The sequence below is a fragment of the Mastomys coucha genome, unplaced genomic scaffold (assembly GCF_008632895.1).
Source record: "Mastomys coucha isolate ucsf_1 unplaced genomic scaffold, UCSF_Mcou_1 pScaffold21, whole genome shotgun sequence".
Classification (NCBI taxonomy): domain Eukaryota; kingdom Metazoa; phylum Chordata; class Mammalia; order Rodentia; family Muridae; genus Mastomys; species Mastomys coucha.
This window is the reverse complement of record NW_022196904.1, coordinates 109,572,610-109,587,164: the sequence shown is the minus strand read 5'-3', so window position 1 is coordinate 109,587,164 and position 14,555 is coordinate 109,572,610. Positions and strand designations below refer to the sequence as shown.

The following is a 14,555-nucleotide window of genomic DNA, read 5'->3' as shown; positions in this document are numbered from 1 at the left end:
ATTTGCTCATTATTATTACATGTATAATCAATGCTTTGTTCCTTCCCTGTTTTCTTCTTTATTTATCCCGCCGCGAAGGGTTTACGTAGCGGACTCGTCACTGATTACCGACGGGACGGGAGGAGGTGGGGACGCAGAGCCCGACGGCCGCCGCCCAGGCAACCCGGCGGATGCGGCCCCCACGTCGCGCCCACGTCAGCTCTGATGCGGTCGCCGCGGCCTCTCCCCGAATTTTATTCTTATAACGACAAATCTGAGACCATATCTACCCAATGTTTTGTATATGCCATTATTCAGTGTCTAAATTCTAAAACTCAATCCTACTTCTAAGAGACTAATATAAAATACTGATGATGTTCTTGTAACTTGATTATTTAGAAAATCCTGGAATATTTATCAAAACACTGTATAAAGCAAGCTTTGTAAAGTGAAATGCTGGAGAGGTAGAGTAAGTGACATAGATGGAGATTGAGTTGGGTCATTTGCAACCTGGAGCACATGTGTGCCTTTCATACAAGAAGCCATGTCCTCTGCTTAGACACAAAACAGTCAAACATGGCCTTTCCCTTCCTGGTTTGGGGTTTTTTCCTCAAAGGAGAAAAACAAAACACAAACCAAAACAAAACAAAGAAACAGAAAAAAATTCACTAACTGGAAACTACATTCTGCTTCCCTCTGTAGGGGTCAGACAGAGACTGGTCAATTCAAAGTGCACCTTGGCTTTGTTTTATAAATTCTGGCAAGATGTGTAGATTTGAGAATTTACAGTCTTATCCCAGTGGCTCTTCCTGTCAGGGAAGCCTAACAGGTCAGGGAAATACTCGGTTTTTCTCTCTGGCTTCCCAGTTAATCCTCACTAAGTCGTCAGCCTGGGTTCCTCAGTGTCATTCTGGTGATCTCCACACCTAGTCAGGACTTCATGAATTCTTCCCCAAACTGAGGCATTCACATTGAACACCACCTTGACCCAGTTGAGGAAAATTCAAACATAAAAAGAAAGAAGAATGAAAATAAAACCATGTTGATTTTTTGCTTAGTTTCTAAACTGGCCTGCTAAACATATGCTTGATCTGCTCACAGTTCAACGTGCCCTTTCCAGTCTTAGAAGTGAGAGAGAAATCTCTTACTATAAGTGGTCACAAACTATAAGGTTTCTTCTTGTCAAATGCCTTAGCTTTGCATTTTAAGATAAAGCCTATTTACAAGGCAAACGATGCTTTCCTGTGTTGGTCTACAGGGTAAGAAAAGTTAGGTCTACCTTTAACACATTCAGTGCTCTCACAAATACATACCATGGATGCATAAAAGGAGACTGTGCCTTCTGATGCTTCTTTCAAAGTATCAATACTTAGACAGAAATGATGGAGACTAGGTGTGGTGGTACATGTCTAGAACTAGAACTCAGGAGGTAAGACAGTGGATCTCTTTCCCCCTCTCTCTCTCTCTCTCTCTTTCTCTCTCTCTCTCTCTTTCTGTGTCTTCCTCTCCCTCTGTCTCCCTGTCCCTCCACCTGTCCTTTCCTCTTGTTCCCTCTCCCTCTTCCCCTCTCTCTCTTTCTGTCTTTCTGCCTTAGTTTAAGGCCAGCCTGGTTTACACATTGAGTTTGGGGCTAGTCAAGCTTTAATGTGAGAGCTTGTCCGGGGAGTGGGGTGAGGTGGGGGCCGGGATCATCCCAGGTGTATGAGAGCTTCTGAGTATAGAAGACGGTGCTTGTGTGTGTTCCTCTGTAAACCAGAGTTCTTCACACACTTTGCAACCATGATTGGTTGGTTAATACCCTTTTGATGCATGGTCTCTACCTTATTTGTCACTTCAATATTCACTTCACAGTCAAGCAGTTTTGCAGCCAGTGATGTATTCTTATAATAGACAGCATAGTGGAGAGCACTGTTGCCCTGGGCATCCACAATGTTTGGGTCAGCACCATTCTCCAGGAGAATGGTAGCACATTCCTCTTCCTGACACTGCACAGCCTGTTGGAATTGCAACAAGAAACAAATCATAAATTCAAAGAATTCAGGGTAAACATCCCACAGGTCTCACCCTCTATTTATTTCAAAGTGATACAGATTCATTTCCATTCCTAGTATGTTGGAAAGTATCATGTATCGAAGGCAGCCCATGCTGAAATCCTTAGCTGTTGCGTACCTTCACCAGACTTGTACACTCCTCACTGTCTGTGGCATTGATCTCACACCTTCCTTCTATCAGGGCCATCACCACCTTTGGGTAGCCGTAAGCACAGGCGATGTGGAGGGCAGTCCTGTGAAAATGGGAGGGATGGCTTTTTTTAAGAAATTATACAGTGTGACCTGAAAAATACAATTGCTCAGGTGATTTTAAACTTTATGTGGCATGCAGTTCCTCTGTTTTCAGGTCAAATATTTACGTAGTGTTTTCCTGGCATCCTAACCTGTGGTACTAAACCCTGAAGAAATACAGAGGGTCAGAAGTTTGGTCATCTTTGAGTATACAGCAAGTCTGGCCCAGCCTGGGCTATGTGAGACCTCATCTTAAGGAAAAAAGCTTAAATATTTAATCTTCTAAAGAAGTTATAGTAGTGATCCTTATTGATCTTTATACCAACAAAAGTAACTGTATTTGGTTAAAAGGTGTGTGTATACTTAAGTATTGTGCAAAACAACCCAGATGTCCCTCAACAGAGGAATGGATACAGAAATTGTGGTACATCTACACAATGGAGTATTACTCAGCTATTAAAAACAATGAATTTATGAAATTCTTAGGGGAATGGATGGATCTGGAGAATATCATCCTGAGTGAGGTAACCCAATCACAAAAGAACACACATGGTATGTACTCTCTGATAAGTGGTTATTAGCCCAGAAGTTCTGAATACTCGAAGTACCATCCACAAACCACAAGAAACTCAAGAAGGAGGAAGACCAAAATGAAGACACTTCATTCCTTCTTAAAAGGGGGAACAAAATACCCATGGAAGAAATTGCAGAGACTAACTATGGAGCAGAGACTGAAGGAAGGGCATTCCAGCCTGATATAGCTGTCTCCTGAGAGACTCTGACAGTACCTGAGTAATACAGAAGTAGAGGCTCACAGCCATCTATTGAACTGAGTACAGGGTCCCCAGTGAAGGAGCTAGAGAAAGGCTGAAGGGTTTGCAGCCCCTTAGGACAAACAACAATATGAACTAACTAGTACCCTCAGAGCTCCCAGGGACTCAACCACCAACCAAGCAGTACACATGGTGGGACTGATGGCTCTGGCAGCATGTGTATATTAGAGGATGGCCAAGTTGGTCATCAATGGGAGGAGAGGCCCTTGGCCCTGTGAAGGTTCTATGCCCCAGTGTAGGGGAATGCCAGGGCTAGTAAACGAGAGGGTAGGGTGGCAAGCAGGGAGAGGGAGGAGGGAACAGGGGTTTGTTCTTGTTGTTTTTTTGGTTTTTTTTTTTTTTTTTGGAGGGGAAAGTAGGAAAGGAGAAATCATATGACATGTAAATAAAGAAAATATCTAATAAAAAAAGTATTGTGCAGGTTAGTTTTTTCTGTTAATTTGCCACAAGCTAGAATTATCTGGAAAAAGGAATCTCAATGCAGAAAATATCCCCATTAGATTGGCCTGTAGGCAAGCCTGTAGGGGTACTTTCTTGATTAACGACAGATGTTGGAGGGCCCTGCCTACCGTGGGTCGTGTCATCCCCTGAGCAGGCAGTCCTGAGTGTTGTAAGAACCCCGCAGGCTGAAGAAGCCACGAGGAGCAAGGAGTAAACACTGCTACTCCCCTGCTTCAGTTCCTGCCTCCAGGCTCCCACCAGCCTCCAGACTCCTCCAACCTTGAGTTCCTTCCCTGACTTCTCTCCAAGATGGCCTGTGACCTGGGAGTTTTAGGATGGAATAAACCTTTTCTCTCCTACTTCCTTTTGGTCATGGTGTTAATCACAGCAAGAGGAAGCTGGCTGGGACATGTGTTTTAGGCAGGCACTTTCCCATTGAGCTCTACTCCTGCTCAGAGTGGATACTTAGAATGGAAGATGGTGTCCTTTGGAATTAACCCCATTTGGGTTTTTTAATCCTGCTTTAAGCTGTGTCACTCACTAGCTATGTCGTAACCTTTCTAGGCCTAATTTTTCCCCATCAGTAAAGTGGACATTGAAAATAGTAACTGTACCCTAAGACCGTGGAATGATGAGAATCCATATTTAGTGGTTTTAAAAGTTTCTAGCACAAACGACAGCTCGATGGTTGTCAGATATTGTAATCATCAGGTCTGTGGCCACTGAGGGCCGTGTTTCCAGTGATTAGCAGAATCACACACATTCTCTGTGTTTTAAGGACAGTCGTGCTGCGTCTAAGATGCTCTTTTCCCACACTGAGCACTCCTGACATTGGAGGCCAAGTTGTAACTCATGACACATTGCAGCTATTGTTTGGTAGCATCTGACATTTTCTTTCTTTCTTTTTTATTTATTAATCGTTTTATTTGTTTACATTTAAAATGTTATTCCCCTTCTCTATCTCCCCTCCACGAACCTCCTCTTCTCTTGGCTTCTAAGAGGATGCTCATCCATCCACCCACCTATCCTGCCCTTGGGATATCAAGCCTCCCCTTGCACTATTGCCAGGTATAGCAGTCCTCTGCTACATATATAGGGAGCTATGGGCCAGCCCACGTATACTATTTGGTTTGTGGTTTAGTCTCTGGGAGCTCTTAATATACAAATAAATGTCATTATAGAACCCATTTTGTCCTGCACTAAGGGAAATATGGTATCTTTTATAGGTCCATGGAAAATCTAGCCAACTGGTTGGCAGTTAAATACATTTTAATTCTTTCTTTCTTTCTTTTTTTCCTTTTGGTTTCTCTGTGTAGCTCTGGCTGTCTTTGAACTCATTCTGTAGACCAGGCTGGCCTTGAACTCAGAAATCTGCCTGCCTCTGCCTCCCAAGTGCTGGAATTAAAGGCGTGTGCCACCACTGCCTGGCTTACCTTTTAATTCTTAAAAATAACATGGGTAAAGAGTTCTGAATAATAACAAAATTTTTTTCCTTTGATTTTCAAGAAATTTTAAACCAAGAAGACTCAGGGTTCAAATGAGTAGGTCTAGCACCTCTTCTGAATATTCAGATCAATAGAATGTATGAAAGTCAGATAATCCCATGGATTTAGACCAGATTTAATACTGTCCTCATTTTTCAAAAGAGCAACCAAAGTCTGGCTTAATTTGAAGGAAAGAGAACCATCACCTGGAACTTCTGTTTTATGTCTCCCTCTTTGTAGCCTTAGCAGGGAAACACGAAGGCTCTCGGGACGAAAAGTGTCCTGAGAGATGGAATATATGAACTGCCTATTAGGCATTTGGGATACTTTTAGTGAATGAATCTATGAAAGAATGGAATAAATAAATGGAATAAGTAAATAAATAAAAGTCAGTATTTTTCAGGGATGTTTTTATGAAGTGTAATGAAACTTCTGCTGTGGTAAAAATCAGTTTTGGCTGTTATCTTTTGTTTCCATAAGGATGAAACTAGAGTGGAATTATTAACCTAGAGCTGCTTGCATATATGCAATAAATCTGTATATAAGAGATACATGCAGGGCTGGAGGGATAGCTCAATGGTTAAGAGCACTGACTGTTCTTCCAGAAATTCTGAGTTCAATTCCCAGCAACCACATGGTAGCTCACAAACATCTATAATGGGATCGGATGCCCTCTTCTGGTGTGTCTGAAGACAGCTACAGTGTACATTAAATAAATAAATAAATAAATAAATAAATAAATAAATAAATCTTAAAAAAAACCATGGATATAGAGCAATTCAATCTCCATAAGTCCCACAAATATATTCCCCTTGCTTTGAAAGACACTAAGTGTTAGTAGAAATAGCAACTCAAGCACGCTAACACAAAAGCTCTAATAGCAGTGAGAAATGTTGCCTGAGCAGGGATCACATTTGCATTCTTCCCAAAGATTGTTGTAATGATAAGTGTTAGCTAAAGTTCTAATGCGTGTTCATTCTAGAAGTCAAGATCAGCAGGAAAGAATAAGTATGTGGGTGACTTCTTTCAGAACAAACTGTATCCTAGTTCTGAGAACAAGATTCTGTAAAAGCCAAAATACAGAATTAGTATAGACTTATCTTCTGGTTTATAAAACCAAGCTATGGGCAAGCAGCAGAAGCAGAGCTGACTGCTCTGAGAAATGGAACTACAGCTAAGTAATGGAAACGAAAAGTTGTGTGTACGTTTTTATAACAAGTTGCCACTGCTTCGGCTGGTACAAGGGTGTTTGCGTGTCTGTTGTGTGTATGTGTGACCTTCCAAAGTGACATCATTCTGACTTCATACCCAAGTACATCTTTCATGTCAGCCTTCGCCCTTTGCTAAGGTGCCCATCTCTCTCTCTCCTATGCATGCACTGAGGTTTACTTAAAATTTGTTCCTTGGGTTATTTTTAAACACATGTCACTTTACATGATGATGAGAAAACAAATTGTATGCTCATTATCTCCTAAAGATATTTCAAATACGGCAGAGTGCATAAAAATCCCTAGTCATATCAGGTCACTATTTTTCCTATGTCCATATAGCATTGTAGCTTTCCAAACCTGTACTTTACTAGATATAAATCAAGAGCTTGGAGTAAAGGGTTTTCGCTAGCCCGGCAAGGCCCTGGGTGCTACCCACGGCATAAATAAGTATGAATAATAAGAATTAAGTGTTTTCCTTGGCTTCAAAATGTTCTCTATAAAATGTTAATATATTTTCCATTTGAGACGTAAACAGTGCTTTGTGTCTGGAGGCTTTCTTCCACACAAGCCCCACCTCCTCCATAGCCTCCCTCCCTGGGCCCTGCCACCTCTTCTTCTTGTCTTTGTCGTTCACGCAGCATTTCCCAAGCAGGAGCTGCTGAACTCTGGCTGCATCCCCGACACTCGCAGCCTTGTGAATCTTTCTCAGATCCTTGTCTTTGAGGTGGTATTTGGGCGAGAGGAGGATGTTGGCACTCTCAAACCCAGTGCCCAGGGAGTGTCGCTGCTGGTCGAGCAAGGATTGCAAGAGCCATCGGCTCTTCTTGGAAGACAAGCCAGCCAGTTTGGACATGGCCAGGCTGTTGGATGCAGAGGCCTATTCACTCTGTCTTTAGTGTCCCACCCTCGACCAGATCCTCAACAATATGATCGATTGATCCATGATAGCTACTGAAGAAACTAACAGTCAGAGCTCGCGCAGCTGCCACGGAATCCCAACTGAGAAAGCTTCGTGGTTTGGGATTGGGTAAAGATTAGCGGTTGCCTAGCAACACCTGTTTTGGTGCTCACTTGTTGTAGCCCAGTAGCCAAGGGTGCTCAGTGAGCTGTGTGCAGCTCAGGGTCTGTCAAAACCTTACTTTGCTTTCAAATGATTTGACTTCGTTAAACAAATGAATTTGAATTACAAACCCAACTCTCCATGATATCTCTGGAGAGTCAGACTAAAAGTCAAAATCCAATAGAGTGACATCCGGACTTAATCATCCCCAAGCTCTCATCACCCAGAGGATCCTTCAGGAGATCCCTCCGCAGATGATCATCCCCTGAAAACACTGACTTTAGCAGGGGCATGTAATACATGGCTTGCATGCCAGTAAATCAGAGATGTTCAGATGTCTCTTAAGAGGCACGGCTTTTGGAAAACAGTCTATGAAGACATCCGCTTCTGTCATCTAGGCTGTGGTTATCTGTGGCCGCCTGGCATGAGTCGGACAGTGTGCTGGCCACAACAGCACATGGGCAGGAGCGCTGGTCAGAATCTGTCCAGACAAGCGGGACAACTTGGGCTGCTGAAACTGCAGGCAGGGCTGCAGGAAGCCATCTCACATCAGGTTGTCCCTCCACACAGCACAGAGCAGGGTTCACTGCCAGGTAGTCGGAAGTCTTGGAATACTGTCACAGAGATGGGGCTGGCAGCTTGACTCATTAATTTGGAATGCAAAGGAAAAATATTTAGATTATTCTGGTTTGGGCAATTTGCAATAAAACCTTCTTAAACATTTGCACATATGTGAACATCAATTTTTTTCCTCTGCAGTTAAAATTTAGGATTGGAGCTACTGAAATGAAATACATTTTTATATTCATATTTAAAAATCTATTGAATTGTTCTCCAACGAGGCTGTATATTTTTGCATGTTAACCAGCAAGGCCAGTTCTATCACTTCACCAAACTTTGGCACAGTGATTTTATTTTAGCTGTGTAGTGGCTCCTCATTGAGGACTGTATGTGCATTTCAGTGACCACAGTGCTGGAATGTTCTGCTTTGCTTCTGTATATTGTCTTCAGGAGTTTGTCTACCCAAGTGTCTGCCTGTTCTTATTTTAAAAATTGTGTTTTGACAATTCTTTGTATGTTTTGGAAAAAAAAGTGTTGGCTATGTGACCTTCAAATACTCTGAACCTGGTATCTTAAAGTGTTTTTGTCCTCCAGAGCACAATAGTTAATTTCAGTGAAGTTAAATTTATTACTTTCTCTTTTGGATTATGGTTTTGTTTCTCATAGCCAAAAGTCCTGTGTTCGAGGCAACTTCACAATAGCTTAATTGCCACGCCCACTGTCTACTCCAGTTGCATCTGTAGTATCCCAGGGCAAGGTCAGCTAGAATCCTCATTTCAGTCAGGTATGGCAGACCACATTAGAATTGCAGTTGAGTCACTCCCAGGAATTAGACTTTTGTTTTGTTCTAGGTAAAGTTAGCAAGAATGGGACCCATGGGGCATATCTCTGCTAGCCTAGAAAATTAGCATAGTTGGGTGTTTACTAAGGATGGGCTGGACTGTGAGCCGTGTGTGTGTGTGTGTGTGTGTGTGTGTGTGTGTGTGTGTGTGCTGTGAGGCGTTCGAGCCTCTAACCTCATGTGGCCTGCAGCCCCTTCAGATGACCTTGATGTACCTTGAACGGTATGCTGCCTGACTTTTCTTTTTCTTTTGTAATGACCAAAAAGCCTGATGCCATTTTTGAGAATACACACTCAGATCCACACTCCCTTGTCAGTGTCTGTCCGTCAATTTGCCAATGTCTTGCCGACCTGTACCAGGACTCTGTTTCTCCCGTGGGTTGAGGGGCCAAGGCTGGCCAGCCCGTGTCAGGTGAGGGAAAGCTGGCTCAGCCCCTAGCTGGTGCAGTGTTTGTGGGTGTGAGAGAGCTGGTAGGCTGACCAGATCAAAGCTGCAGGATCTCCACGACACAGGACAGTAGCAGGAGTTCCATATTGATGATGTAGCAAAAACACAGAGGTCTGAACCAGACTAATGACTCACTGCAATGATCATTTTCAAGTAAAGCTGTTTGGGGAAAAGGGTATACTGCGGGACACACCATAGCTCCCAGTGCTGCTATGATGACTGACGATGTGATGGAGAGTTGGGAAAGATGGACGAGTGAAATGATACATGCACAGCAGAACTGGAGACAGGACAACTGTGATGAGTGTAAGAGGAGGCTGTGACTGACAGAGGAGCAGGTTTTTAAAAAAAATCTTTATTTTTATTTTGTTTTAGAAGAAGGGAGGTTACAAGGCTGGAGGATGGATACGGAGGACTAGAAAATGAGTAGGATTGGGTACATAGTGTGAAATTCACACACAAAAAATCAATAAAGAGTTATGTTAAGAAAAGAACCATTGACAACCTAAAAGACAACCCAGTGCCAGGCATTGAATGCTTCTCTTCAAACTGTTGGTTAGAGGGGACAAAGAGATTTCTCAAACCCTACAGGCTGTTGCCATTGCCCTAAGTCGCCTCCCTGAAGTTGAAGATAAGATCTTATTGCTGAAGACACCATACACTTTGGACGCAGGACCTGTGGGGAGAAGAGCTGGATCTGACCTGGAAGCCTCCTCCTTGAGAACTAGCTTACAATATTACTTTTTTGGAACTTTAGTACAGTGATGTAATATTCTCCAAACTCTATATGGAAACTTTTTCCTTATTGTCCTTAGTGAATATGTATAATTCAAAGTTATGCATGCTCTTAAGAAGTATATGTAGATAAAATGATTGTGTATGTAATATATGACTCATATATTATTACAACGTATTATATGTTATATAAAGGCCTTAAGTTCAATTATATACATATTTATATATTATATACTGTATATAATTATTATATATTATAATAATATATTATATAATATGTATAGTATACATTATATGTAAATTTATATATAATGTATATAAAATATATAAAATTATATGCACACACATATATATAAATATATATATAAAATTATGCCACTTGTGCTCACAATGTTTTCCACAAGAGCCAGTCATAGACTAATAAAAGCCTCAACTTCAATACAAGGCCTAAGAAATTCCATTCAAGTTGTTAGTCAGGGCAGTCCAAGTGACTCCCAGAACAATATAGGCAGTTGGCTGTCTCTTAGTTGTTTCAGAGGTTGAAGGTAACTTTCCTGTTGCTAAAGACACAACACACTTTGGACACAGTGCTTGGAAAATTTGAGTTGAATCTAACCTGAAAGTCTCCTTCCTTTGGCATAGCTTTCATAGTACCAGAAAGTATCGTGTAAGCTGCCAACGAGGGAAGCCATCAATAGTCCTATGTAGACTATAACAATGATCAGTATGGCAAAATACCCCCCAAAATGCAATAGTGCTACTCATGTATTAGTGGTAACTAAAAGCTCTTTAATTGGACTTAAAGCATACTCAACAGGAGGGAAATCATCCTGCTGTTAGAAATGTAGCCAACTATCCAGGGCCAGTTTGATCATGGATCTTGTAAGAGAACCTACTACTTCATTTTACTAGATTACCATAATTCCATACTGTATTCTAAAACTTCCCTTCTACCCACAGTTAAGTGTAGTTCTCAACTATTATTAATGAAGTTTTCCTTTTCAGTAAACACAGACCATTACAGAAAACCATAGCATGTTAGAATACAATGAGCAAGAGATTGTGTTAAGCCCAACCCCAAGGGACACATCTACAACACATCTACATCTAAGGCTCAGGGAAAATTATGGATAAAGTGGCAGAAATATTTTAAGACCCAGAGGACCAGGAAGTTTTCTGTGAGACTGCATTTCCAAGACATGGCTCCCTAAATAAGACCTGAAAAATGGTAGTATCAATAGACATGCTAACATGGAAAGGGAAAATTAGACAAAGAACTATAGGCAACTGTTACTTCAAAATATTGCATTTAAAATAGTAAGTACAATGTGTAATAATGTATTACAATATTATATATACATGCTTAAAATACACCTTTAAATATTTTTATACCAGTATATTGTTTTTATCACTATTGCTCTGTAATATGGATTGAAATCTATATTACATAGTTTGCCCATGATCTTTTTCTCAGTGAGTTTGTTGTGTACAGAAAAAACTATTGACTTTTGTAAGTTGATTCTGCATCCTCCTACTTTGCTAAAATTGTGGTATTTTGGGATCTCTTGTGTATATCACTGTAGAAGTCATGTGTGCTCACAGCTAAGTACTTGGAGGAACTAGGGATGTTAATCACACAGTGTTGTCTCCTCAATGGAGGAAATGAACACCTGTTTCCCATCCATAAGCCTGGGAGTAGACGTTGTTAATGACCTGGTGACTTTTGCTATTGGTAGAGCCAGGCCTCACCCAAATCCTCCAGAATATTTGTCCCAGACTCTCTCTCCCTATATCTTTCTTTATCTTTAGTGTTCTCAGTCAACAGAACTTATCCTTAAGTTATCACATGTACTGTATAGTCAGTCTTCAGTGTTCTTAGTCAATAGAAGCCATTCTTTTCGGGGGGGGGGCTTGTCACATGTACTGTATAGCCTGCTGATCTCTACACTCTCTTGAACAGAGACCACACAGATCCTAGGTCTTTAAGATGCAGAACCCATCTTCATGGGCGAGATCACATGTACTTTGCAAAAGAGTTTTGATGAAGTCATGCCTCAAGTTTTATTGTGAACATGGGATCTGAATAATACTTACCAGGAACCCCCCCCATTGTACTGGATTTAAATATGTCTAAAATAAACTGGACTGGTGTCAGACTCCAGAAGTTTGAACCAGCACCAACTAAGGCGGGCCAAATTGAGTTTTCTTACTTGCCTCATGTGAACTATTCCCTGCCAGCTGTAACACTTGTAGGAACTCCCACATATCATCTGCAAATGAAAATAGTTTGACTTCTTTTTCTATTTGTATCCCTTTATGCCACACCACCTCCAGTAGGATCTGTGTGACAAGGTCCACAGACTGAGGTGGTTGACCTCAAAAGGGGGATGCCTCCTGGAATCGATTGTGGAACTCTTCGCAGGAGAAAAATTATTGAGCCGTAGCTCTCTTGGCAACTTATCTGCTTTATGTTTTCTACTCCTTCTCCTATATATGAGATGCTCCTGATAGCCTAGGCTAAGTTCTTAAGCAAGTATTATAGCTATAAAAGCATCCCTTGAAATGGAGTCACTAAACATGACCTCATCTCCAGGAAAATCAGCACTTCACTTTATAAATCCTGTATAAGATAGTATTGATAAATATAAACTTTCTCAACAATAATATTTTATATGGCTGCATGTGTGTCATCGGAAGTAGGTTTTGATATATTGTTTAAGAAAGCCTTAAATAGAAAGAATTAAAAGAGTTTAAATTTATGTTTTGAAGAGTTACAGAAGAACAGGAGCTAGATGTTACACAGTAACTGATCATAAAAATTCATTAGCTTGTTCTTGGGAATTTGCCACTAGCCTTAGGTGAGTTTTGTATTTTGATGTACCAAATGATCATAACAATATTCGTTCTATCTGGATGTTTTATTGAAAATACCTTTTTTGAAGTTGTAAGACTTGGATGATTCTATATTTTGGTGTACCAGATGATTAATGTCCATTCTATTTCACTGCTTCACTGAACACAGCTTTTCAGAGCTGTAACACCTGTTTCTCTATGTATAAAAACCCTTGCTTGAGAGCTGCAAAATACACTCAGACTCAGACTGCCTCTGTGTTTGTTTCTGTTTGTCACCACCGAATCCTTACCCACTTGGCCTAGAGAACCCACATCCCAGGATCCCCCATACCCATCTGGAGTGGTCTGTGGCACTTTTAGTTTCCTTTGAGAATTCCAGCTAGTGCTTCTAGTACTATATGAAAAGGGGTGGGCATAGTGGGCTGGCCTGTCTCACTCCCGATTTTGATGAGGTAGCTTCAGAGTTTTCTCCAATTAAATGTTGTTGGCTGTGGGCTGCTCAGTTACATCCTTTATTAGGTTGAAATGTATCTCCTTCAGCCCTATTGTCCTAGGGCTTTTATTATCAAAACACATTGGATCTTGTCACAGGCCTTTTCAGCATGTCCTGATCATGTGCTTTTTTCTTCAAGGCCATGTAAGTGCTTTATTACATTTAGTAATTTGGGTATTTTGAACTAACCTCTGCATTTCTGTGATAAAGCCAACTTGTATATGGTAGATAATGTTTTTGAGATATGCCTGTGGGTTGTTTACAAGAATTTTACTTAGTATTTTTTAATCTATGTTCATCAAGAATTTTGGCTTATTCTTTTATTTTGTTGTGTCATTACTTGGGTTTGTTATTAAAGAAATACTGACTGTAAAAACTTTTAGAAGTGCTCTTTCTGTTTCTACTAAAAGCAATTTAAGAAGTACTGACTGCAGATCTTTTGTGAAAGTCTGGTAGAATTCTGCTGTGAATTCATCTGGCTTTGGACTCTAAGGCAGAATGCTTTTTTGTAAATTATTGTTTTAATATCCTCATTTGTTATGGGTCAGTTTAGGTGGTTTATCTATTCTTGTTTTTACTTCAGTCATTTGGAGGAATCTAGAAATGTGTTGATTGTTTCAGAGTATTCAGCTTAATGAAGTACAAATTTTTTAAAAAAATTATTACTTTTAATTTTTAACAGTCTAGTTGTTGCCCCTGTCCCCAGGTCCACCCTTCCACAGTTCCCCATCCCATTCTTCCTCCTTCTGTCTTCCAGAGGATGTCCCCTCTCGCCTGCTTCCCTCCCCGCTCCCCGGCTCCACCAGACATCCCTACTCACTGGAGCCTCAAGTCTCTTGAGGGTTAGGAACATCTTCTCCCACTAAGGCCAGATGAAGCAGTCCTCTGCTGTATATGTGTTGGGGGCTTTGGACCAGCTAGTGTATGCTGCCTGGTTGGTGGCTCAGTGTCTGAGAGATCTCAGGGGTCTAGGTTAGTTGAGACTGCTGGTCTTCCTATGGGGTTGACTTTCTCCTCAGCTTCTTCCAGCCTTTCCCTAATTCAACCACAAGGTTCCCTGACTTCAGTCTAATGGTTGGGTGTAAGTATCTGCATCTGTCTCAGCCAGCTGCTTGTTAGGCTTCTCAGGGGACAGCCATGCTAGGCTCTTATCTGTAAGCACACCATAACACCAGTAATAGTGTCAGGCCTTGGAGCCTCCCCTTGAGATGAATCCCAAGTTGGGCCAGTGACTGGACCGTCTTTCTCTCGGTCTCTTCTCCATTTTTGTCCCTGTCGTTCTTTTAGACAGAACCAATTCTGGGTCAGAGTTTTTGACTGAGATGTCAACTCCA

General features: G+C 41.2%; 1 protein-coding gene across 11 annotated transcripts in view; it reads right to left on the bottom strand.

Annotated features, from left to right (window-relative positions):
• Positions 1-7,216, bottom strand: part of LOC116102886 (ankyrin repeat domain-containing protein 26-like) — an 88,883-nt gene extending 81,667 nt beyond the window's left edge. For 10 of the 11 annotated variants that reach the window (XM_031388126.1, XM_031388133.1, XM_031388129.1 and 7 more), the window contains exons 1-3: positions 6,839-7,216; positions 2,149-2,263; positions 1,800-1,973 (exon numbers count right to left, since the gene is read on the bottom strand). In XM_031388126.1, the coding sequence (XP_031243986.1) occupies positions 1,800-1,973; positions 2,149-2,263; positions 6,839-7,083 (534 nt within the window). In that variant the 5' untranslated portion in view covers positions 7,084-7,216. Of the gene's footprint in view, positions 1-1,799; positions 1,974-2,148; positions 2,264-6,838 lie in introns of those variants that run through there. The other variant, XM_031388136.1, reaches the window with a different exon arrangement.
• Between the last annotated feature and the right edge of the window lie 7,339 nt (positions 7,217-14,555).